General features: G+C 47.9%; 1 protein-coding gene across 1 annotated transcript; it reads left to right on the top strand.

Annotated features, from left to right (window-relative positions):
- The first annotated feature begins 23,098 nt into the window (after window positions 1-23,098).
- Window positions 23,099-24,774, top strand: LOC120696185 (GDSL esterase/lipase At4g10955-like). The gene is made up of 2 exons (XM_039979320.1): window positions 23,099-23,359; window positions 23,470-24,774. Exons 1-2 carry the CDS (start codon window positions 23,274-23,276, stop codon window positions 24,554-24,556), a joined length of 1,173 nt encoding a protein of 390 aa, XP_039835254.1. The 5' UTR covers window positions 23,099-23,273; the 3' UTR covers window positions 24,557-24,774.
- Window positions 24,775-25,788: the final 1,014 nt, after the last annotated feature.

The following is a 25,788-nucleotide window of genomic DNA, read 5'->3' as shown; positions in this document are numbered from 1 at the left end:
AGCTTGTCATGGCATCGGGTTGTATATATGCAAAAAGCTTCAATTCCTTGATTCAATCATAAGATCAAAAATATGAATTTTATTTGAATCAAGCCTCCAATGCCTTTGGTACCTACACTCATTCATCCACGTTTTGATGGTACCCAAACTAGGTTGGGTCCTCTCAAGTTAGGAGCAACATACTTTGGCAACAAACTTGTACGAATAGCGGGATGTTTTGCAATAGTAACAAATGAGGTACCATTATCATCCTTTCTAAACATAATATTTGCATCAATTGAAATAGGCTTAGAATTGTGACCTAAGGGACATGAATAAGCCATGTGTCCCCTTTCCCGGCATAAGTAGCATCTTCTCTTTTGTTGAGCCTTTTCTTCCTTACTCATTTGATGTTTCTCATTGCTTTGCTTCTCATAGTTTGCTTGAGCCTTCTTCTCAAGCTTATTTGGACAACCCGAAGCTAGGTGACCCAATATTCCACAACTATGGCACTTGATGTGAGCATGTCGATTCTTCTCTTGAATCTTGTTTTTGCTCAACATCTTGGCATCTTGAATGTGAGTTTGATGCCTTGCTTTTGCCTTGCCACCCCTTCTTGTTCTCTTTTTCATCATCTTCAAGTCATCAACTTGATCATCATGGTTGATCTTGACTTGAGGTTGGGGTACCTTCTCTTGCTCAACTTGTGGCTTTGGTTGAGGTTCTTGTTATTTTACCAATTGCTTGGTTGGGCACATTGAGGTGAGGTGACCCCAAGTGCGGCACTTGAAGCATTTGACATGTTTAAGCTTCTCTTCTTCCTTCTTCAACTTGAGCTTTTCTTTGTTGGGGCAACCATTTGCAAAGTGTCCCATTTCATGGCATTGAAAGCACATAAAATGAGATAGCTTCATTTCTTTTTGCTTCTTCATCTTCCTATTATATTTATTCTTGCCCCATTTCTTGCCTTTGGCTTTGCTCTTGTTGGAACCAATGCCACTCATGTCACCGAAACTTCTTTGATTTTTGATTATGCTTTCAAGGGTGACTTTTGATTTTGTCCATCTCTCTATCTTGTTGCTCAAATACTTCACTTGACTTTGGAGCTCTTTGTTTTCTTCTACAAGGTTAGTCTCATATTGCATAGTAGAAGAAGAACAAGCATCTATATTTGAAGTACATGGCATAGACAATAATTCATCACATGAGGTGGGTATATGTTTCTTGCCTACATCACAAGGGTTAGCAACATTTTGCAATTGATCCTTTGACCCATGTGATGAGCTCTCACTAGTTTTAATTGTTTTATTAGAAAGCTTGTTAGTGAGTAAAGCATGGTCTAGTACCAAGTTCTCATGAGCAACACTAAGCTCCTCATGAGTCAATTTTAACTCCTCATGTGAACAACTCATGACATAAAGTAGATGCTTTTGTTGTTCACATGTGTCTTTGAGAAAAGAGTTTTCTTTTTCAAATTTGATTGTTTTGGCTAACACTTCCTCAAATAATTTGGTCATGCTAGCATATCTATTCAAGAGCTCATCATATGAATTAGGATCAATCACATTGCAATTTGATACCTTCGTGTCAACTTGTGACATGAAGCAATATGATGATGGAGATGAGCTTGAAGTATAAATATCATCCATGCATGAACTAATTTTATCAACAAGTGTGCTTGGAGTAGGATTATCATTTGTAACACTTGAATCATCACCATCAATTATGTCAAGTGAGCTTGTTGTAGATTGATCATCATTATTATCATCATCATCACTTGACCATGAGGTGGAGCAATCTTCCACAACTACCATGTCGTGAATGAGCTCACCATCCTCATGCACTTCCTCCTTGGCCTTAAAATCATCATCATCATCGGAGGCCGCCCCATATTTCTTATTGAGATAACTCCAAATCTCGTGGGCGGTTTTCATATCCATGATCTCACCAAGTATACAATTATGCAAAGATCTAAACAAAATGTTAGTACCTTGGATGTCTAGATCTAGGCATTTCTCTTGTGTTGGAGTTAGATTTCCTTCATCTAACACATGAGAAAAACCTACATCCACCATCCACCACATTTGAGGGCAAATAAATTTGAAATTACATATCATCCAAGTTTTCCACCGTGTAAAGTGTGTGCCATCAAAAATGTGTGGACACTCAACATCTAACCCATAAGTCGCCATCCTCTCGGGTCGGTAAGGACCACAAATGAGAGACCTCGGCTCTGATACCACTTGTAGGGTCGAGATGGCGGACTAGAGGGGGGGTGAATAGTCCTTTCTAAAACTAATTGCGCCGGCTAACCGAAACTTATGCGGAATTTTAACTATTCGCTTAGCCAAGACTTCACCCCTCTAACTATGACTCTAAGGCACCTCCAAAAAGATCCTACACAAAGCAAATGGAGTGCCAAGCTAGTAAGAGCTCTCCTAACAATTCTAATGCCAAGTCATACAAGCCTAAGCACTAGTACTTCACAAACCGGGAGAGCTCCTACACAATTCTAATGAGCAAAAGCACAAAGCCAAACCTAAGCTCACTAGATGCTCAAGGACAAGGATACACAATCCAAATCCAAGAGCTCAACTTGCTTAGCTACACAATCAAAGCAAGAGCAACTAATTAAGCTACACAAGCTAACTAGTTACACTAGGATCTCTACTTCTAGCTACACAAGCAAGAAGATGATTACCAAGCTACACAAGCTAACTAATCACTAGAGAGCAACTACACAAGCACAAGATATAAAAGAATGTAAATACAATGCTTGTGATTTGGAGAATGCAAACCACCGAGAAGAGTAGACAAAATTGACACGGTGATTTTTATCCCGAGGTTCACTTGGTTGCCACCAAGCTAATCCCCGTTGAGACAAGCTCCAAGGTTGCCGCCGATCCTCTTGCTAGTGGTGACTCTCAAGTCACACTCTCCCACGTGGAGTGCTCACACCGAGCTCTAGCACATGATCCGGTCGAACCACTTGTTGCTCTTCACGTCTCGCTCAACTATAGTTGCTCTTCGCGGCTCCCGCGGGGTGAGCACAATACCCCTCACAATCTCTTCTCCGGAGCACCGCACAATCTTCTTGCGGGCTTCAACGGAGCCTCTTGCCACCAAGCCGTCTAGGAGGTGGCAACCTCCAAGAGTAACAAGCACACCGGTTTGCAACATGATCACCTAGTGCCACTCGATGCAATCTCTCAAAGTAATCGCACTAGAATCGCTCTCTCACTCGATCGGATGATTACTATCAAGTTAGAGTGAGTAGAGGGCTCTCAAGCACTCTCACACATGGACACCAAGTCCCCAAGGTGCTCAGCACTCACAAATGGCCGGCCACACCCTCTATTTATAGAGGGAGGCCCCAAACTAGCCGTTACACTCAAATCCCGTGAAAACTGAGTTTTCGCGGACTGTCCGCCTCACAGAGACCGGACTGTCCGCCATTCAAAACCAACGGCTAGAACTGCAATGATTATGTGTCAGAGTCGACCGTTAGAGCCCCGGACGGACTGTCCGCGCCCCTGGGGCGGACTGTCCGCGGTTCAAAACTTCGAACCAACCGATTTGCAAACGTCTCTGACTAAATCTGGAAGTTACCGGCGGACTGTCCGCAGTTCAAAAGGTGAGCACACACAGAACCCGCAGTGTTTCTGTCCCAGAAATTTCAGTAGGAGGCGGACCGTCCGCCCCCAAGGACCGGACGGTCCGCAGTTCATTTTGGACACCCAAGACAGAACTACCAAGTTTCTGCGCCCGTTTCAGCTTTTAAAGGCGGACCGTCCGCCCCCATGGACCGGACGGTCCGCAGTTCATTTTGGACCACCAACAGAGCTAAAAACGGTTCTGTTCCAGCACATCCGAGATAACGGCGGACCGTCCGCCCCCCTTGAGCGGACCGTCCGCAGGTATATTTTCAGTAGAAATGTACCTCGGTAAAACGGCCATAACTCTTAACTCTGATGTCCAAATTAGGTGATCTTGGACTCTATGGAAAGCTAATTCAGAGGGCTACACAACCCAACTAAATACTTGATCCAAAACACAATGGATCAAAACAGTATTCCACTCCAAGAGACCACCTAATTTCCGGAGAAAACCGAAAAACCTTTCTTACTTCCCAAAGTTGATCAACATCAACTCCAACTCTTTCTCCTTTGCAAATGTGCCAACACCACCACGTGAACAACACCATGTGCATGTGTGTTAGCATTTCACAATCATTTTCAAAGGATTTTCACTTGATCTCACCACGCCACTCGATCCTAGCAACATCGCAATGTTAGATCGCTCAAGTGGCACTAGATGACCAATATGCAAACAAGTTTGCCCCTCTTGATAGTACGGCCATCTATCCTAAATCCGGTCATGCACTTCTCTACACAACCTTTGACCGGTGAAATGAAATGCCCTACAAGTCATACCTTTGCCTTGCGCATTCCATTTCATCTTTCCAAATATTGATGCCGCACAAGCACCAAACTCCATCAAGCCTTTTGATCATCATCATGAGTCAACACTTGGCTTGATCTTTCTTGAATGATATGATCCACTCCATATTATCACATGACCTCTTTGGTCCATCAATCTTGACCTTGCTCGCTCTTCACCGTTGCCTCGGTCCATCAGCGCCAAATCTTGCCCAAGCTTCACCGCCTCGCGGTCCCTCGGTTCAAAGCCTTGACTTGCCCTTCTCCATTGCAACCGGTCCATCAAGCCAAGCCTAGTCTTGATCTTCTCCACTTTGATCACATGACTCCATGTCATGTCTCATATGCAATGAGCTCCTCGATCACACTATATAAGCATAGCATCAACCCTTAGCCATTTCTCCTCCATGTCACATGTTGCTCATACTAATGTCTTTGTGTTGACTAATTTCCTGTGTATCTCAACATAAACACTTATTAGTCCACCTAAGTTGTCACTCAATTACCAAAACCAAACAGGGGCCTTTCAGTATTGAAAATTCAAAAATTTGCATGTCGTTATATCCTTACTTAAAGGTTATACTATTTTTTTACCATATATGCATCATCATGTTCATTATCGTAAATTATGTTTTATTATTGATTAAAACAATTCAACTATAATCTACCTATAATAACAATTTGATTTGTTGAGCTTAATAATATTATGCAGATAATTATTTTTATTTTCTTTTTATTTTGATTGATTGTTGTTAGCTTTAGTTTTTATTAATAGTATATATTTGTAACTAATACATAGCTAAATGATATTTTATATTTAATTTTTCATAATGGCATTGGTGGATGATTTTTAATTAGGTATAGAGGTATTTTAGGCTAATTTTTATTTAATATTTAATTTTTCGTAATGGCATTGGTGGGTGATTTTTAATTAGGCACATGGGTATTTTAGGCTAATTTTTATCGTAATGGCAGTGGTGGGTAATTTTTATTTTTCTATTTTTCTCCGATTAACGTGGGAATTTCTACGCCTTGAGAGCGAATGAGAAGGCTCCGTTTGTTGACCAAATAATAAGATAATAGATTGTAAATGGCACACTTGTACCACTATTAATATGCTAAGACAGACTCAAAGTAAACATAAATGATGAGCGCCATTATGAAAACTAAGGAATGTATGCATGTATCTACATAGATATAGCTACTGTAATGTACTCACGGAACTACTCGTGTCTTGTTTGGAATGAAACTACAAGCATGACTGTAAACTACAAGCCTGAAGCCACTGCCCTGTTTCAGTTGTGAGATGTGAACTCATACCTGGTTTCAGTTTCAATTCATCATGTGAATGCAACTAATAGTTTCAGTTTCAATTCATCAACATCAAGTGTGAATGCAACAACTAGTTATGCTCAATTTATATTTGACGATGTTATTGCCAGCAAAATGACCGGGGAGGGTGGAGAGCTGCCACAGGGAGCACGGAGTGGACGGAGCTCGCGGCGACGGCGAGCGTCCAGTGGCAGGGGTGTGGATGGATAGCTGCCAGGGAGCACGGAGTGGACCGAGCTCGTGGCGACGACGAGCGGCCGCGCCAGGTTGATCGAGCGAGCGGCGGCGGCGAGGAGCAGGCAGGGAGGCGTCCAGACTCCAGAGCGAGCAGGGCGGCAAGCGTGCAAGGCCGGGTGGGCAGGACGGCGAGCTTGCAAGTTGCGAGTGGGCGGCGGGTGGCGCAAGCCGTGGCGTGGCGGTGAGCAGACAGGCAGAGTGAGCAGCGAGCTGCAACATGTGGTCACCATGTGGACAACATCACAGGATTTCATGGGCATATTCGTCATATCCTATGCCTGTTAAATGAAAAATGAACTAAAAATTAGCTAAATAGGTAAAATGGCAAATAAATTAAATTGTAGATGAGGTAACTAAAATGGCAGTTTTGTGAAACCAACGTTTTGCAATTTCAATTATGCGAAGCCCAACATTTGGGATGGCAAAAACTAACCTAAATTTCTCGAATTTTAGTGAGATGAACGTATTTCTCATTATTAAGCTCATATATATTCATTGCCCAAACCAAATAAAAATGCGAGCGAAAAGGCAACAATTACTCTATTCGTCCAACTGAACACCCGGTATTTTTTTTAACGAAACACCCGGTAATTTATTAGGTCGTGCATTATTTGACGGGGTCTCGATCTGTATTTCTCTTTGTTTCGACATATAGCTCGCTTCTGATTCGAACCAAACACTTGGTGCATTTGACGGAGTCTCCATCTATATTTATCTTTCGTCCGTCAGCTAGCTTCTGATAACGAGTACAGAAGCTTCGTCTTCAAGTTGATGCACTTACATTATCTCTGCTTAACCACAGCTACTCGATGGATTATTTTTTAAACAGCGCGACCCTAAAACTCATTGCAACTTGTACCAGAGCATGAGAATAGTCGTTGCCTGCATCTGCTGATCTGCTCCCACGCCCCAGCCGGTGTATGCGTACAAGTATAAAGAGCACAAGGCTCCACATTTCACAAATCACAACAAAGCAAAGGAACAGGCAGAGAGACCAGCATTAGCCCACTGCATTCTGTCTTGGACCGGCCTATCTTTGCCGCGTGCCTTCGATTCCCCAGCTCAGGGGGGTCCAGGTTCTCAATGGAGAAGGGGATCACCTTCCCCTTCTTCTTTCTGCATTCTCTCTTTTTCCTCCTCCATTTTTTCTTTCTCCTCTACATCTATGGTCGAAATATATTAGAGCGCGTCATGGACTGGATGGGCGTAGCAAAGGCTCCAACCCCCCCCCCCCCCCCCCCCCCCCTACTCCCACGCCGGATCGTCCGCCCCTACCCAAGCGTGATTCAGATGAGGATTTCCACATCACTGGCCCGAGGCATATGATGACAACTTCTCTGACAGAAACGACTGAAATAGATTGGTATGGATGTACATCATGCTTTAATTTCCTGCTCTCTTCTATCTAGGTAGAGAGTGCATTTCATGACCTCGAATGCTTTTCTCATCAAATAAACAGACTATCTTTCTTGTATCCCCACGTGTTGGAATAGTGTCCAAAATCGTAGCTATTATATGTTCCTCCAAAAGTAGCCTGCCTACATAAAGAAAGTGAATGATTTCTTCTAAAAAATCAAAACATTTCCTCTCTTCCTTATGCTCCTTAGCCAATCCCAAGCATATGAGATATAGCAGTGGCGAAGCTAGAGTAAATTGGAAGAGGGTGAATTGAGTCATGAGGGGTGCAAATATAGTGAAAAATTGGACATGATCACTGTTTTTCTATTTTTTGGGGTGCATTCGCCCGTGAGATATAGTTAAGGGCGGTAAATGGCCTACAAATTCAGCATAGAAATTTTAAAAGTAGGCTAAAAAGGCTAGACTTATACTCTATATATTTTAAGCTAAGAATGATTAAGAGCTGAGTTGGATGGTGAAGAGGATATTAGGGTCAACCCATTGCCACCCTAGTTATAGAGCTAGACGAGGTTAACCTACTGACACTTTTGATTCTCTGAGTTCCTTTTAATTAGTTAAATTATCATTTGTTAAAATTACATATTGCTGGAGGTACCAAATCAATGATTTTTTTCATATTAAGAGGATTCTTCAGCTAGCTTACATAGTTCCATATAGAACTATTCTTTCCGTTCCAAAATACAATTCGCTTTGACTTAATTAGATACATAATTTTTGCAATATATCCAGACATCGTGCACATCTAGATGTAGAGCAAAATATATGTGTCTAGAAAAATCAAAACGAACTATAATTTGGGATGGAGGCAGTAGTAATAATGATGAACGGTGAACTTTGATTTGTCACATACTCATACATCAACCGTTGACCATACTGATGAATAATAGACTATCACCGTGCACATTTCATGATTTCAGGGACAATGAGGAGCACCGCCGCTGCATCACCGGCTGTCTTGTTAGAGGCACTTACGTTCTGGAGAGCGAGCGAACCAAGTTGTGCGAGGCCAACGACGACGATACACGCGTGCCGCTCGCGCTGGCGTGGTGGGAGAGCTTCCACTTCCGCAAGCTTTGCATGCTGGAGTGTGAGTGCGAATGCGTCTTCTGCCAGATCGGCGGGCACATCGTCGACGTTGACTTGGGAAGACAACGCTTCATCTACGGAGCCATCTTCAAGTACGTGCCACCGGGCGGTTCGCCGCGCCACCGGTCGGCTCTGAGCTACGTCGTCGCCTTCCGGGGCACCATGCAACGGGATGCCACAACTGTGGGCGATTGTAACACCCAGGTGTTAATCACCTATAATCAAGATTAATCACGGGCTTAACTAGTTAATTAGAGACTTAATCCTTCGGGTACAAATCGAGTCACCAAAATCGACTCAAGTTCAGTCTAATTTTCTGGAGCCTGGGAAAACCCGGATACTCCGGGTTTGCTTCCGGATAGTCCGGACCTGGAGTTTTCTATATCACGTGTTTTAGCACTTGCACTGTTTCCAAATGTTAAAACATCAGCTCTTCTCTATTCCTCACTCCCTCACGCTCACCCTCACTCTCTCACGTCACTCTCTCCCTCTCTCACGTCCACTCCCTCCCTCACTCTCTCCCTCAAGTGCTCTCCCTCTCCCTAGAGCCCTAAACCCCAAATCCTCCACCCCAACTTGAGCTCAAGGCCAAGAAGGCTTCAAGATGGCGAGGAGCACCTTCTTCTCCACATGTTCCTCCCCGGGAAGCCTTGGGTTTCGAGTTCTTCACGCGGGGAAAAGCTTGTTCAAGGTACTCCAACTTGTGCCGGCCCGATCTATCTTTCTAGGAGGTTTTAAGTGATTTCCTTTGATCAATCATCTCCTTATGCATCCTTGAACTAGGATTCAAGAGGGTTTCAATTTTGGTGGGCTAGTTTTTCCACCATGAGAATTTCTGTTCTTGGTAGATAAAAATGCTGTCGGGCCCGGAGACTCCGGGTATAAGCCCGGATACTCTGGACTTGGAACACTCCGGGAGAAACTCCGGGTATAAGCCCGGATACTCCGGACTTGGAACACTTCGGGGGAAACTCCGGGTATAGGCCCGAAAACTCCGGATTTGGGAGTCCGGATACTCCGAGAAGGTGCCCGGATACTCTGGAAATGTTGTCCCGGATACTCCGGATATATGTCCGGATACTCCGGATTTTTGGTCTCGAATCTGAACGGTGGTGAATGTAAAACTAGGTTTATTAGCTTTATATTTCCATGCTCGGTAGGATAGAACTATAAAGTGTGTTGTTTGACAATTTTTACATGTAATTTTTAATGGTGCTAGATAAAATGCTTTTATAGTTTATAAATGCATAGTTGGAGTTAGGAGAATTCTAAAAATACAAACCAGTTGGGTTAACTTTGTGTAGACTCATGTAAGGTTTAATTAACCTCCACCGGTGTAGTTGTTTATAGTTAGGCAATATCGACCTTGTGCTTGTATTGCTCCACTTTTTATTGCATTATTCATGCATTCATACATATGCATCGTTGCACCTCATTTAGGTACTCTAGATGTACGACGTGTGGACGTGAAGCACGCGGTATGGAGTCGAACCACAAGACGGTGTTTGGTGGACATCTCCACTTCTCCAGAAGGTGGTAGGACCGCTGAAACAACCGAAGACCCGGCCCAAGGTCGGAAGGGCCCAAGGCCGAAAATAATATTAACACTAACTTAGTGTTACCCGAAGGCAAGCCCCGGTGCACATCCTACTATTTTAAATTATGTCACCTATATATGTCTCTATAATTGTGCATTAGGTTTAGGAATTGTTTGAAACTTTAGCTGCATGATCCCTAGGTTTTCCTGGGCCTTATACTAGTATAAATAGGTCGTTAGCACTGATATGCTTAATAGGGCTCGATAGAAGTCGAGTGATAATACTGTCACTCGCGAGATATAGGGTGTTTTTATATTTCAGTATATGAATTATTATATTCAAGATAGAAGGTATGGGATGGGAGACTGGATGGGGAAAGGTGTAGCCCCATCTGTGTCGATTAAGGACCATTTCGTTGTCGGCTGTGCTGATCGGGGATTGAATTGTACTAGCCGCATGCCGGGAGTAGGAGGTAGTCGAAACTGGTAAGCCGAGTACTGCTTTGCTTCGAAAGTACAGGAACCCGCACCCAACTCCTGGGGCGAGTCGAGTAGTCGCGGAGAATTGGGATGCATATGTTTACTTTTGGTGGTCTCACGTTGAGCTCGGCTGACCATATGTCGTTGGGCTGGTTCCTGTAGTTCGAGGCGGGGAGGGGAAAGGTTGGTGCGTGGGGTCCGACAGGGCTTTTGCTTGCCGTGTTAGTTAGGTCCACCATGCAAGGTTAAATCGGATCGATTCGCCGTGTCTCGCGGTCATGAGAGCCTTGATCTCTTGGTCACATCGTAGCAAAGAAATGAATTAAAAGAGATGAGATGCGGGCTGATATTATCTAATTATTGATTTGTTCACCTTGATTGCTGATATTACTTTATATTGAAGCTAAAACATAGAAAAATAAGGACTCACTTGTAATTGTTTCTTTTCCGCAAAACCAACCACTACCCAAAAAGCGCATGTCTAGAACATGTGGAAGAGATCCAGGGGCAGCAAGTTTCGGGTTCAGAAAGAGTGCAACTCAAATTCAGAAAATGCAGACTGAATCTGACATGCCCTTGTATACAAGGTTTGACCACGGGTGTACAGAAGCATCATCTTTTAATAATGCTGACAGCTTCTTACATTATTTAAGATTTTTGCTTGAACTTTAATAACTACAAAGTTATTTTCCCATTAGCAGACCCGCAGGTCGAGAAATTGTCCCAAACACATGCCCTAATGGAGCAAACCCGTCGGGTTTCGGGTACCCATTGTCATCTCTAAAAGCTATCTAGATGTGCAACTATGGTTCTTCTAGTGTGAAAGCCTTATCCCGAAAGAGTTTTGTAACCTATAGCCAATCCTAAAAAGAACTACAGTAAGAAAGTAAAGGCACACAAGTTGCAATATGAAATACGGAAACGTAAGTATGAGATGAGATGACATGGCCAAACAAGTTTGAGGACCAAGATACCCCAGATGAATAAGTTTGAGGACCTAAACGGTCGATTTGTAAGTTTGGGACTGAGATGACACAGCCGAACAAGTTTAGAGACCTGTGATGGACTTTACTCTTTTCCATGTTACTAACTATAATATATGGTGTGTGTGTGTGTGTGTGTGGATATACTAGCTGTCAAAGTATATAAAGTTCAGAACTAACTATATGTTGTTAAATTAGGTTTATCGAATGGTAACCAATCCACGATCCAGGGATGGAGTCTCTAACTTTGAGCAAATACAATAGTGCAGACATCTGCTGTCTTTTTGTCACAAACAGACAGCTGAACAGACAGATTGTACAATGAGCTCTTTGTTTGGCTGTCTGCAGGGTGATTAATTCATCCTTTGACACACAAACTCATGAATTTGAGGATGCGCCTGAAAGTAAAAATGTAGCCAAATAACAGGCCTATAACTTTCATTTGGGCGTTTTTTTATGTTTACATGTGGAAGAGATCCAGGGGCTGCAAGTTTCGGGTTCAGAAAGAGTGCAACTCAAATTCAGAAAATGCAGACTGAATCTGGCATGCCCTTGTAGACAAGGTTTGACCACGGGTGTACAGAAGCATCATCTTTTAATAATGCTGATAGCTTCTTACATTATTTAAGATTTTTGCTTGAACTTTAATAACTACAAAGTTATTTTCCTATTCTGATCCCTCTTTGAATTCTCAATCAAAGCATGTTCCCGTTGTATGTGCATATAATACTCTGCGCGGAGTAATGTACGTATCTGCCGGCGGCCGATGAGTCGAGCGAAACGGAAACGACGCGCCGCGCGTGCACGCACATGGTCACGTCCCGCGGGGGTCGTTAGTTCTTGGTTCGCGGAAGCCTCGATCGATCGATCCGATCCAACGGCAGATGCAGCAGGCTACTCCGATCCGTCACCGGTTTTCGCCGCCTCCCCTACGGTCTACGGTCTACCCCGTCCACTACCCGTGTGCCCGCGCCGTGGTCTGCGCTCCCCTGTAATCCCCCGGCGCGAACACGAGGCCAACCGCGGCGCCCGTCAGCTCCAGCTCAGCCAACATGCACGGGCCCAACCCTTTCTTCCTTCCTCGAAGCCAGTAACCCACCGGTCTTGATTCGGTGGCACCGTGCACTGCATGGCGATGCGCACACCGCGAGCTGCCGCCTACAGTACAGGCCAAGAGAGGCTAACAGCAGGCCTACAGGCCAAGTTGGAGGATCTCTATAATTGGCATTATAAAAATCGGCAGAGGAGGATCGGCGGGTGGCCGGAGGATCATGTTGGCATGGCACCGTGCACTGTGCACTGCATGGCTACCCGGGCGTGGTGCATCGCCCACCGTATCCCAAATCCGTATGATTGGGCAATGGCCAGGACTCGAACCCGAGGAAACAATCGCCGGCCGGCGGTGATCCGGATGCACGGGTCTCCGAGGAGGGGCGGACACATACCCCCTGCCGACCGCGTCGCGTCCCGCCTATGCAGCTACCTGGAGACGGGGGTGAATTGCGGGAATCGTCGTCGGGTTCTAACCGGCGGCCGGCCGCTTTCCGCGAGCTCGTTTGTGCGGTTGCTCCACTCGCGCGGCGGGGTCCCTCCTGACTCAGCGTCGAGGCCATATATCGCCCGCAATGCAAACTTGCAATCCGTTGTCTAAAGATTTCCACATATCTTTTTTGAGCTGTCCGTTTGCTGGGAAATATTTTTTCTGATTAGACAGCATATACATGCATACGCTTTTTTCATTGGACCGCATGTGCATGCAGCAGAAGCTCCTATATTTCTTTTATTTTCTCTCTTCATATTCTGACACGTGCGCTTTTGTGCTTCTTATTTTTACTCTCTCTCCATGCATGGTCTGACACCATACCCACTTGCATGCAAGTTTGGAGTTTGTTTTCTTTTCTCTCTCGGTGCATCATATGACATCACATATGTCCACTTGCATTCATGTTTGCGGCTTGTTTTATTTTCTCTCTTCATGCATGGTCCACATCACACATGCCCACTTGCATGCATGTTTGCATCTTATTTTCTTTTTCCTCTATGTGAATGCACGCTTCTTTTTCTCAGTACATACATGCCGGCACCTGCAGTTACTCCTCTCTTTTCTTCTTCTTTCTTTTGGCCGGAACATGGCACCGGTTGGCCGCCGCCTCTGCCGCACCATCGCAGACTGCCCCTGCAAGGTCCGCGCCATGGCGCCGCGCGCGCCAACCCCGCCGGGTTGCCTTGGCCGCGGGCCAGCCCCACGTGCCCCTCTTGTCCCGGCCGCCGCCAAAGTCCTCCGCCCGCCGCCGCCGGGAGTTGCGTGCCGAGAGCTGCAGCCGAGGTCCACTGGGGTGGGCATGGGCCCGCCCGCTTGCCGCACGACCGCGAGAGATAGGAGGAGGAGAGTGGGCCGCTGGCGGGGAGGAGCCGGGCTCCGCCATGCCGCACTGCCGGGAGCCGCATGCAGGGGGCTCAAAGAGAGAGGAGGAGGAGGAGGAGGAGGGAGAGAAGAGAGGAGAGCATTCAAAGCAGCCCAAGATCCTCCTCCATCCTTCACCAGATGTGCCAAGCATTGGTACAGCCTCAAGATCCAGTGCTTGGACACACCAGAACACATTATTGACGATGAACGAGCATCGGCCGCTGACCAGTGAAAAAAGAGAGAGGAAAACCAATCCGCCGCCACCGACCAAGAAGCTGATGACCGGAAAAGAGGATCTTGAAGCTAGCATCGCCAGCTCCGCATCCAAGTGAAGCGTCCCCTCATAAGAGAAGACTTGAAAGTGATACAATATCAGTCCCAGGAGGCTGATAACACTTTTATTACATCAGATGGTACATCACCGTACAACTCTACGCGGAAGTGGGCAGTGAAGCACCACTATCGCGAGGACAACAACTAACACCCACACAACGATATTAACTACGAAGAGGGGGTCATCAGAGTCTTGCGCCATACGGAACTTCCTGCGGGTGACCCTATCCACAGGCAAGGTTGGGTGCAGGACGGACTCCTACCCAACGTCTTCGGGAACAAAGTCGGGATCTTCCTCTGTAAAAATTAAGAATGGGGTGAGTACAAACGTACTCAGCAAGTCCAACCACACCCACGGAGGGGGTATAAACAGAATATAAGGCACAGGATAAATCAAGGATAAGGCTAGGGTTTAATTTGCGGAAAGCTGATTTTTATGCAAGGGTTCATTTGAAAGAAAGGATTTTCAAAGCAAGTTTTTCGAGTAACACAGGATCCAAGTTTTAAGTTGCTACCGGACTCCTTATCCGCCGTAGCAGACGGCACAACTGTCGGACACTTTTCCAAAACAACTCACGCCAACCCATCCAATCCCAGAAGAAACACTAGTTATGTGACCACACCGTAACTCGCCTAGTACCGTGGGCACGGCTATTCGAATAGATTTTAACTCTGCATAGGTGTGCAACTTTACCCACAAGCGGGGTACCGCAACATCGATCACCTTAGTGTCGGCGCAGATCCCAACAAAGCCATTACCCACCTTAGCTAGACCTGACTAGCCATCACGGGATCCACCAAGGGGTCATTGACCTATCACAGAGGTTTTAACCGGGGCATAAGTCACACAGAGCTAATCCCTTCTCCTTGATCACCCGTTGCTCTCAGCTCTCCTGATGGCTATCAGACTAACTAGTGGGGTTTATGCTAAGCCGTTGCCCATACAACGGTCGAGTGGTTTGCACGATAGTGGAGTTAGGTGAGATGACACACCAACTCGGTCCTTAATTGTGACAAGATGGATATCTCCCTTCCTTGCTCAACCACACAGGCACGAGCACACCATTTGGCAAATCACACAGAAGTGCCATCCATCCCGTCTAAACTTATCTTTCGAAAATTTCACATTTTTTCTTTCCCACACACTCACACATTTTTCTTTTATAAAACAAGATGTATTGTGTTTAAGGTCCTAAGCGTTCTAGCAGCGATTTACGTCCAAACAAATCATATTCAGACATTAATCTAGGTGGTCAAGGAATGGTTATAACAAATCAAGGGGTGGCTATCCAACCATGTTTTCAGCAGGCAAAACATATGCAATTTTATAAAATATGCCAATAGGTTGTGTTTATAAAAACTAGGACAAAATATGCATTAAAGGGCGGGATTGAACTTGCCGTCTTCAAAGCCTTCCAGGAAGTCCTGCTCGAGGTACTGTCCTTCAGGTTCGGGGTCGCGGAACTAGTCCTCATTCACTTACTCGCAGTATTGCTCGTCGACGGGCTTTCCCTCGTTCACACCGTGGTCTACGACGCATACAAACAAACACACAATCAAGAAAAAAGAAATAAAAGCTTTATCGTTGAGCTCGAATCAGAAACAATTAAGATATGGAGATAGGAGTAATGTTTTTGGGAGATTTCCTAACGGCATGGCCAGAACTATGTTAGGAATGGCGTGGTAAAGTTTCGGGTCGATCGGAGATCGTTTGGCGCATGAAATGATAGGTTGGAGAGGGATTTAGGGTTAAATAAGGATTCAGGGGCTCATTTGTAAATTGTCTGGAATAGAAAGGACTCAGTTGTAATTTCTAGAAATATCTGGGGCATACTAAAAGTTGTGGGGGTTTATTTAGAATTATGTTTATATGGTGGAATTAGTATGCCCACAACTTTTAGTATGCCCCAGATATTTCTAGAAATTACAACTGAGTCCTTTCTATTCCAGACAATTTACAAATGAGCCCCTGAATCCTTATTTAACCCTAAATCCCTCTCCAACCTATCATTTCATGCGCCAAACGATCTCCGATCGACCCGAAACTTTACCACGCCATTCCTAACATAGTTCTGGCCATGCCGTTAGGAAATCTCCCAAAAACATTACTCCTATCTCCATATCTTAATTGTTTCTGATTCGAGCTCAACGATAAAGCTTTTATTTCTTTTTTCTTGATTGTGTGTTTGTTTGTATGCGTCGTAGACCACGGTGTGAACGAGGGAAAGCCCGTCGACGAGCAATACTGCGAGTAAGTGAATGAGGACTAGTTCCGCGACCCCGAACCTGAAGGACAGTACCTCGAGCAGGACTTCCTGGAAGGCTTTGAAGACGGCAAGTTCAATCCCGCCCTTTAATGCATATTTTGTCCTAGTTTTTATAAACACAACCTATTGGCATATTTTATAAAATTGCATATGTTTTGCCTGCTGAAAACATGGTTGGATAGCCACCCCTTGATTTGTTATAACCATTCCTTGACCACCTAGATTAATGTCTGAATATGATTTGTTTGGACGTAAATCGCTGCTAGAACGCTTAGGACCTTAAACACAATACATCTTGTTTTATAAAAGAAAAATGTGTGAGTGTGTGGGAAAGAAAAAATGTGAAATTTTCGAAAGATAAGTTTAGACGGGATGGATGGCACTTCTGTGTGATTTGCCAAATGGTGTGCTCGTGCCTGTGTGGTTGAGCAAGGAAGGGAGATATCCATCTTGTCACAATTAAGGACCGAGTTGGTGTGTCATCTCACCTAACTCCACTATCGTGCAAACCACTCGACCGTTGTATGGGCAACGGCTTAGCATAAACCCCACTAGTTAGTCTGATAGCCATCAGGAGAGCTGAGAGCAACGGGTGATCAAGGAGAAGGGATTAGCTCTGTGTGACTTATGCCCCGGTTAAAACCTCTGTGATAGGTCAATGACCCCTTGGTGGATCCCGTGATGGCTAGTCAGGTCTAGCTAAGGTGGGTAATGGCTTTGTTGGGATCTGCGCCGACACTAAGGTGATCGATGTTGCGGTACCCCGCTTGTGGGTAAAGTTGCACACCTATGCAGAGTTAAAATCTATTCGAATAGCCGTGCCCACGGTACTAGGCGAGTTACGGTGTGGTCACATAACTAGTGTTTCTTCTGGGATTGGATGGGTTGGCGTGAGTTGTTTTGGAAAAGTGTCCGACAGTTGTGCCGTCTGCTACGGCGGATAAGGAGTCCGGTAGCAACTTAAAACTTGGATCCTGTGTTACTCGAAAAACTTGCTTTGAAAATCCTTTCTTTCAAATGAACCCTTGCATAAAAATCAGCTTTCCGCAAATTAAACCCTAGCCTTATCCTTGATTTATCCTATGCCTTATATTCTGTTTATACCCCCTCCGTGGGTGTGGTTGGACTTGCTGAGTACGTTTGTACTCACCCCATTCTTAATTTTTACAGAGGAAGATCCCGACTTTGTTCCCGAAGACGTTGGGTAGGAGTCCGTCCTGCACCCAACCTTGCCTGTGGATAGGGTCACCCGCAGGAAGTTCCGTATGGCGCAAGACTCTGATGACCCCCTCTTCGTAGTTAATATCGTTGTGTGGGTGTTAGTTGTTGTCCTCGCGATAGTGGTGCTTCACTGCCCACTTCCGCGTAGAGTTGTACGGTGATGTACCATCTGATGTAATAAAAGTGTTATCAGCCTCCTGGGACTGATATTGTATCACTTTCAAGTCTTCTCTTATGAGGGGACGCTTCACTTGGATGCGGAGCTGGCGATGCTAGCTTCAAGATCCTCTTTTCCGGTCATCAGCTTCTTGGTCGGTGGCGGCGGATTGGTTTTCCTCTCTCTTTTTTCACTGGTCAGCGGCCGATGCTCGTTCATCGTCAATAATGTGTTCTGGTGTGTCCAAGCACTGGATCTTGAGGCTGTACCAATGCTTGGCACATCTGGTGAAGGATGGAGGAGGATCTTGGGCTGCTTTGAATGCTCTCCTCTCTTCTCTCCCTCCTCCTCCTCCTCCTCTCTCTCTTTGAGCCCCCTGCATGCGGCTCCCGGCAGTGCGGCATGGCGGAGCCCGGCTCCTCCCCGCCAGCGGCCCACTCTCCTCCTCCTATCTCTCGCGGTCGTGCGGCAAGCGGGCGGGCCCATGCCCACCCCAGTGGACCTCGGCTGCAGCTCTCGGCACGCAACTCCCGGCGGCGGCGGGCGGAGGACTTTGGCGGCGGCCGGGACAAGAGGGGCACGTGGGGCTGGCCCGCGGCCAAGGCAACCCGGCGGGGTTGGCGCGCGCGGCGCCATGGCGCGGACCTTGCAGGGGCAGTCTGCGATGGTGCGGCAGAGGCGGCGGCCAACCGGTGCCATGTTCCGGCCAAAAGAAAGAAGAAGAAAAGAGAGGAGTAACTGCAGGTGCCGGCATGTATGTACTGAGAAAAAAAGCGTGCATTCACATAGAGGAAAAAGAAAATAAGATGCAAACATGCATGCAAGTGGGCATGTGTGATGTGGACCATGCATGAAGAGAGAAAATAAACAAGCCGCAAACATGAATGCAAGTGGACATATGTGATGTCATATGATGCACCGAGAGAGAAAAGAAAACAAACTCCAAACTTGCATGCAAGTGGGTATGGTGTCAGACCATGCATGGAGAGAGAGTAAAAATAAGAAGCACAAAAGCGCACGTGTCAGAATATGAAGAGAGAAAATAAAAGAAATATAGGAGCTTCTGCTGCATGCACATGCGGTCCAATGAAAAAAGCGTATGCATGTATATGCTGTCTAATCAGAAAAAATATTTCCCAGCAAACGGACAGCTCAAAAAAGATATGTGGAAATCTTTAGACAACGGATTGCAAGTTTGCATTGCGGGCGATATATGGCCTCGACGCTGAGTCAGGAGGGACCCCGCCGCGCGAGTGGAGCAACCGCACAAACGAGCTCGCGGAAAGCGGCCGGCCGCCGGTTAGAACCCGACGACGATTCCCGCAATTCACCCCCGTCTCCAGGTAGCTGCATAGGCGGGACGCGACGCGGTCGGCAGGGGGTATGTGTCCGCCCCTCCTCGGAGACCCGTGCATCCGGATCACCGCCGGCCGGCGATTGTTTCCTCGGGTTCGAGTCCTGGCCATTGCCCAATCATACGGATTTGGGATACGGTGGGCGATGCACCACGCCCGGGTAGCCATGCAGTGCACAGTGCACGGTGCCATGCCAACATGATCCTCCGGCCACCCGCCGATCCTCCTCTGCCGATTTTTATAATGCCAATTATAGAGATCCTCCAACTTGGCCTGTAGGCCTGCTGTTAGCCTCTCTTGGCCTGTACTGTAGGCGGCAGCTCGCGGTGTGCGCATCGCCATGCAGTGCACGGTGCCACCGAATCAAGACCGGTGGGTTACTGGCTTCGAGGAAGGAAGAAAGGGTTGGGCCCGTGCATGTTGGCTGAGCTGGAGCTGACGGGCGCCGCGGTTGGCCTCGTGTTCGCGCCGGGGGATTACAGGGGAGCGCAGACCACGGCGCGGGCACACGGGTAGTGGACGGGGTAGACCGTAGACCGTAGGGGAGGCGGCGAAAACCGGTGACGGATCGGAGTAGCCTGCTGCATCTGCCGTTGGATCGGATCGATCGATCGAGGCTTCCGCGAACCAAGAACTAACGACCCCCGCGGGACGTGACCATGTGCGTGCACGCGCGGCGCGTCGTTTCCGTTTCGCTCGACTCATCGGCCGCCGGCAGATACGTACATTACTCCGCGCAGAGTATTATATGCACATACAACGGGAACATGCTTTGATTGAGAATTCAAAGAGGGATCAGAATAGGAAAATAACTTTGTAGTTATTAAAGTTCAAGCAAAAATCTTAAATAATGTAAGAAGCTATCAGCATTATTAAAAGATGATGCTTCTGTACACCCGTGGTCAAACCTTGTCTACAAGGGCATGCCAGATTCAGTCTGCATTTTCTGAATTTGAGTTGCACTCTTTCTGAACCCGAAACTTGCAGCCCCTGGATCTCTTCCACATGTAAACATAAAAAAACGCCCAAATGAAAGTTATAGGCCTGTTATTTGGCTACATTTTTACTTTAGGCACATCCTCAAATTCATGAGTTTGTGTGTCAAAGGATGAATTAATCACCCTGCAGACAGCCAAACAAAGAGCTCATTGTACAATCTGTCTGTTCAGCTGTCTGTTTGTGACAAAAAGACAGCAGACGTCTGCACTATTGTATTTGCTCAAAGTTGGAGACTCCATCCCTGGATCGTGGATTGGTTACCATTCGATAAACCTAATTTAACAACATATAGTTAGTTCTGAACTTTATATACTTTGACAGCTAGTATATCCACACACACACACCATATATTACAGTTAGTAACATGGAAAAGAGTAAAGTCCATCACAGGTCTCTAAACTTGTTCGGATGTGTCATCTCATCCCAAACTTACAAATCGACCGTTTAGGTCCTCAAACTTATTATTAATTTTTACAGAGGAAGATCCCGACTTTCTTCCCGAAGACGTTGAGTAGGAGTCCGTCCTGCACCCAACCTTGCCTGTGGATAGGGTCACCCGCAGGAAGTTCCGTATGGCGCAAGACTCTGATGACCCTCTCTTCGTAGTTAATATCGTTGTGTGGGTGTTAGTTGTTATCCTCGCGATAGTGGCGTTTCACTGCCCACTTCCGCGTAGAGTTGTATGGTGATGTACCATCTGATGTAATAAAAGTGTTATCAGCCTCCTGGGACTGATATTGTATCACTTTCAAGTCTTCTCTTATAAGGGGACGCTTCAGGTGGTATCAGAGCCGTAGGTTGGCCGTAGGACGTGACCCTTAGGATCGAAACCCTTTTCAGGCCTTTTCACATTAGGATTTTTCCTTACTTAATCCTTTTTTCACACAAACACTCACCGCTGATTCTTGCCCTGTTCCAGATGGCTGACAATGGATGGAGTGGCGGAATCTGCCACGCAGAGCCCGGCCTTCCTAAGTTATTGATACTCAGCCTGGAATGCATCGGAGTGGTGGACCCACCAGAGTATGTCTACCGGGAATACGACTCCAGGGGCACTCTTCGGTGCGACGTGATGATTTTCGTGGGAAGAAGCACCTGCTATCTTGACGTAGACCCCTGGTTCATCTCCACCACTGGCTTTCGCTTCCCTGACACCTACCGAAAAGCTGCCCGAAAAGCCCTGCGACGTCTGCATGTGATCTACAAGCATCATCTTCAGCAGACTTCTATGGGATTTTTCCCGCCTACTGAAGGAAGAGGATGCTCATGGATTGCCCGGATGAGAGGACTTGGAAGAGAAGAAGAAGACCTAGAAGATACGGTCTCCCACCTATCCATCTACCTCACCGGCCTGGATGAACTTTACCGCGAACAGGCGGCACAATTGAAACACCAAATCCACAGGGCAGAAAAGGCAACCCAAGAACTGGAGGAACAACGGGCAAGAGCCGCACGCGCCGAGTATTCCCTAGCCGCTCTCCAAGCCCAATGGCAAGAATACGAGGCTTGCAGAGGAATAGGTGGATGGATAAATGTCTGACCCAACGAGTTTACGGGTTTAGGTCTAGGAACATAAAACCCGAACATGTAAATCCATCGGTTTTTCTAACCCGGCCCAATAGTTATCTCAGATCAAATAAAACAAGCATCCTGGCCCAATTAAGCTCATATAAAACCTGACGCCGCCTCCAAAAGCCTAACCTAATTCATTTCCACCACCCCACCCCACCCCTTGGCGGCAGTGCATCCGAGGGACCGAGGCTGAGCCTCCGCGCCCAGCCTCCGGTTGTCTCCTCCTTCGCTGGCGCCACCCACCTCTACCCCTGCACCATGCGGCCATGCCGCGCCTCCGACGCTCCGACCCAGCGGCCGGGCCCGTCATCTCCTCCTCCACCGGAGACGCCCTCCTCCGCGGCTTAGCCCCTATACCACATCGCCGCGCCACGCCACAACTTTTCACCGCACCCACTCGCCCCTGCAGCAGCACCGCTACACCAGGTGACGCGCGACGCCCACCTCCATGGCTCCACGCCTCCGCCCCTACACCACGCCACACGCCCACCTCTCGCCGTGCCTCTGCCCTGCACCACACCACGCCACCATCCCTCGTAGGCGTATGCTAGTTACCGGGTGCGAGCGAAGCGAGGCCCGAGCGGGCACGGGTCTGGGCTTAAAAACGAACCCATGACGGGCATGGGTTTTCTAACCGATCTCATTCTAGCGTCGTGGGCACGGGTTTGGGTAGGCAAAACCTGACGGGTCTGTGCCCGTTGCCAGCCCTAGATAGTTTGTTTTAGTTTAAATTTACGTGCAAACTAGTTGAAGTCTTGGATTAAAGTTTTAAGTTGTTTACTTGACCCTTTCCCCGGCCCCTCTTAGGCTACGAGTGCTCGATTCCTTTCAAACCAAAATGTGTAGCCGGCCAGAGAAGTCCACCCACCAATAAGAGGGTGTTTGGCGTAATCACAGCCGCTGCCAGCTACTTGGTGAATTTAAAGCAAGTATTATAGTGGACTAAAAAAGACTGAATTCTAAGTGGAGGAGAGAGAAGAAAAAGAGAAAAAGGAGAAAAAAGAGAAAAAAGAGACAAAAGTGAGCGTTTCTCTTGCTACCGGCCAAAGCAGACATCCTACTGTCTACTTGTGGACCCGGATGAGCTGAACCACCAGCATGCAGCCGGCAGCAGGCGCATGGCCTCGCATGCAGCCCGCTCGCCGGCTGCGTTATTGCCATGCTCTTACGGAGAAGAGACGAGAATATATATATATATATATATATATATATATATATATATATATATATTGGCAACTAGTTGCATTGCATCATCTAGATACCCCCACGCCCCAGCCGGTGTATGTATATGTGTATAAATATAAAGAGCACAAGGCTAGCTCTTTGAGAACGAAGCAAACGATCGAATAGGCGGCAGAGATCGACCAGCATCCAGCAATAGCCCACTACTGCATTCGATCGGCCAATCTTTTTCCGCGTGCCTTCGATTCCCCAGCTAGCTAGCTAGCTAGTAGGCTGCAGCATTCAGCCATGGATTCAGGCGAGGAATTCTCCATCATCGGCCCGAGGCATTTGATGGCAGTAACTTCTCCGACAAAGACAATTGAGATAGACTGGTATGGACGTACAACATGCTGATCGATCTCTTCTTCTTTTTTTAGATTATGCTGATCTCTTCTTGGTATAGCTTGCATTTCATGATGACCTCCAATGCAATGCTTTTCAGGGACAACGAGGAGCATCGCCGCTGCATCACCGCCTCTCTTGTTAAAGGCACTTACGTTCTGGAGAGCGAGCGAACCAAGTTGCGCGAGGCCGCCGACGACGACGACACATGCGTGCCGCTCGCGCCGGCGTGGTGGGAGAGCTTCCACTTCCGCCAGCTTCGCGTGCTTAAGTGTGAGTGCGAATGCGTCTTTTGCATGATCGGCCGGCGCATCGAGATCGAATTAGGAAGGCAGCGCTTCATCTACGGCGCCATCTTCGAGTACGCGCCACCGGGCGGCTCGCCCCGCCACCCGTCGGCCCCGAGCTACGTCGTCGCCTTCCGGGGCACCATGCGACGGGATGCCACAACTTTGTGCGACATGCGCCTCGACCTCAGAATCCTGCTCAACGCGCACCGCGGCTGCGGCCGCTTCAGCCATGCGCGCGAGGAGGTCGGGAAATTATTCCCCGACTCCATGACCAGCGGCGGCGGCGCCACCGTCGTCGTCAATGGCGCCGGCGGCAGCTGCTCGGTGTGGCTGGCGGGGCACTCGCTTGGCGCGTCCATAGCGCTGGACGTGGGGCGCGATATGATGGCCAAAAGGGAGCTGAACATCCCGACCTTCCTATTCAACCCACCACAGGTATCGCTGCCTGCGGCGATGAACGACAACCTGCCCATGGCGAAGGTGGCGAAGAGCGTTGTGATCTCCTCGAGCTACATCCTCAAGCACGGACTGGGGATAATCCTCGAGCCCCACAAGAGGAACATGGAGGAACAGTTCGAGCAGCTGTCGCCGTGGGTGCCCAACTTGTACGTGCACCAGCGGGACATCATCTGCAAGGGCTTCATCGACTACTTCGAGCAGCGGGAGCGGATGCAGAAGCTGTTGCCCTGCGTGGCCGTGTCGGGCTCCACGCTGTCCTACCGGGACATGTGCCGCGCTGTGCTCGGCATGCAGAACGAACGGCCGCACCTCCTGCCATCCGCGATGCTGTGCAAGAACCAGAGCTCAGTGGGTGACCCGCACGAGCTCCGGCAGTGGTGGCAGCCACAAGGCCCGGAACTAGTGTTGACCCACAAGGCATACAAATGGCCTGCTTAATTAGCTTCAATGCACATGGCCCGGCCCCCGGATTCAGTGGATGCTTATAATTTTAATTTTATGTTTTACCAATTTGCGTGTGTGGTATTCAAGGATGGTGTTAAGAGCTTTTATTAGCCGTTCATCTAAGAAAGTCATCTTCGTTCTGCTGGTTGGCAAAGTTGGCTCACCGTCAGGGGCGGAGCCATGGCTGTTTGTGGATGTAAGCTGACAGCGATAATTTTTTCCAAAATCAGTGGCAAATTACTGTTACATCTTGTTCATCAAATGACCTGACAGCGGTTCTTAATGGAGCTGACACCGATGATTCTTTTGGCTGCCTCCGCCCCTCACCGTGGCTTCCCGTCGATCCGCCCCACGGCTACTCGTTGATCCACCGCCGCCTTCCCGTCGACCTGCTGGCTCTCCTGCTCGTTTGAATCAGAAACATGCAGTAGTCCGCCGCCGTGTCGCAAGCTTCTTCCGATGGCTCTGCTTCTCGTTCCTACCCCTGCAGTCAGAGTGCTAGGAGCCGTGAATCATCCGCCTGCTCAACCATTCGGTAGACAGTCAGCTAGGCTCCCAGTTGCAGCGCGGCCGAAATCCGGCACGAAGCAACTCCTTTTACAATGCTGGCTCTTCCTCCTCTTCTAATTGCACAAACGATAGCTGGCAGGCGGTAAGTGTGGCCATCGAGCGAGGGACACTCGGCGGTGGCTGCATGCGTTGCCCGTGGAAGCAGTTCCCTACTACAGAGGGACTCGCTCTATGGGCCACTACCACTAGGACTATAGATGGCCAATGGGCCGGGCCGGCCCAGTGGTGGTCGTGCCTCTCAGGCTGTGCCACCGCGTGCTCCGTGTCTGGCCTTCAGCCCAGGCACAGCCCTATGGGCCATTTTCGTGCCGTGTCGGCCCGTGAAGCCCATCCCATCACACGGCGCATCCTGTGTGGCCACCTCCCCGCGGACGATCGCCGCCTGGAACCGCTCCACGGTCGTGCCCACCGCCGGCGCGGCCACGCTCGCCTCCACGACTGTGAGGTGCCCCAGCAGCACCTCGAAGTCATCCTCGTCCATGGGCATCGGGAGCAGCTCCCACCCGACGCCACTTTGGAAGATGTCGTCAAGCTCGGCATCGCCGTCACTGAAGTCGAATGGTGGCTCATGGGAGAAGATTGAGCCGTTGTCCCCGCTGTCGATCCCCTCCATCGTGCCCAGCAACTCCCGCTCGTCAACATCAACATCGGCTCCT

Source organism: Panicum virgatum, chromosome 2K, assembly GCF_016808335.1.
Source record: "Panicum virgatum strain AP13 chromosome 2K, P.virgatum_v5, whole genome shotgun sequence".
Lineage (NCBI taxonomy): Eukaryota > Viridiplantae > Streptophyta > Magnoliopsida > Poales > Poaceae > Panicum > Panicum virgatum.
This window is presented reverse-complemented; position numbering and strand designations above follow the sequence as displayed.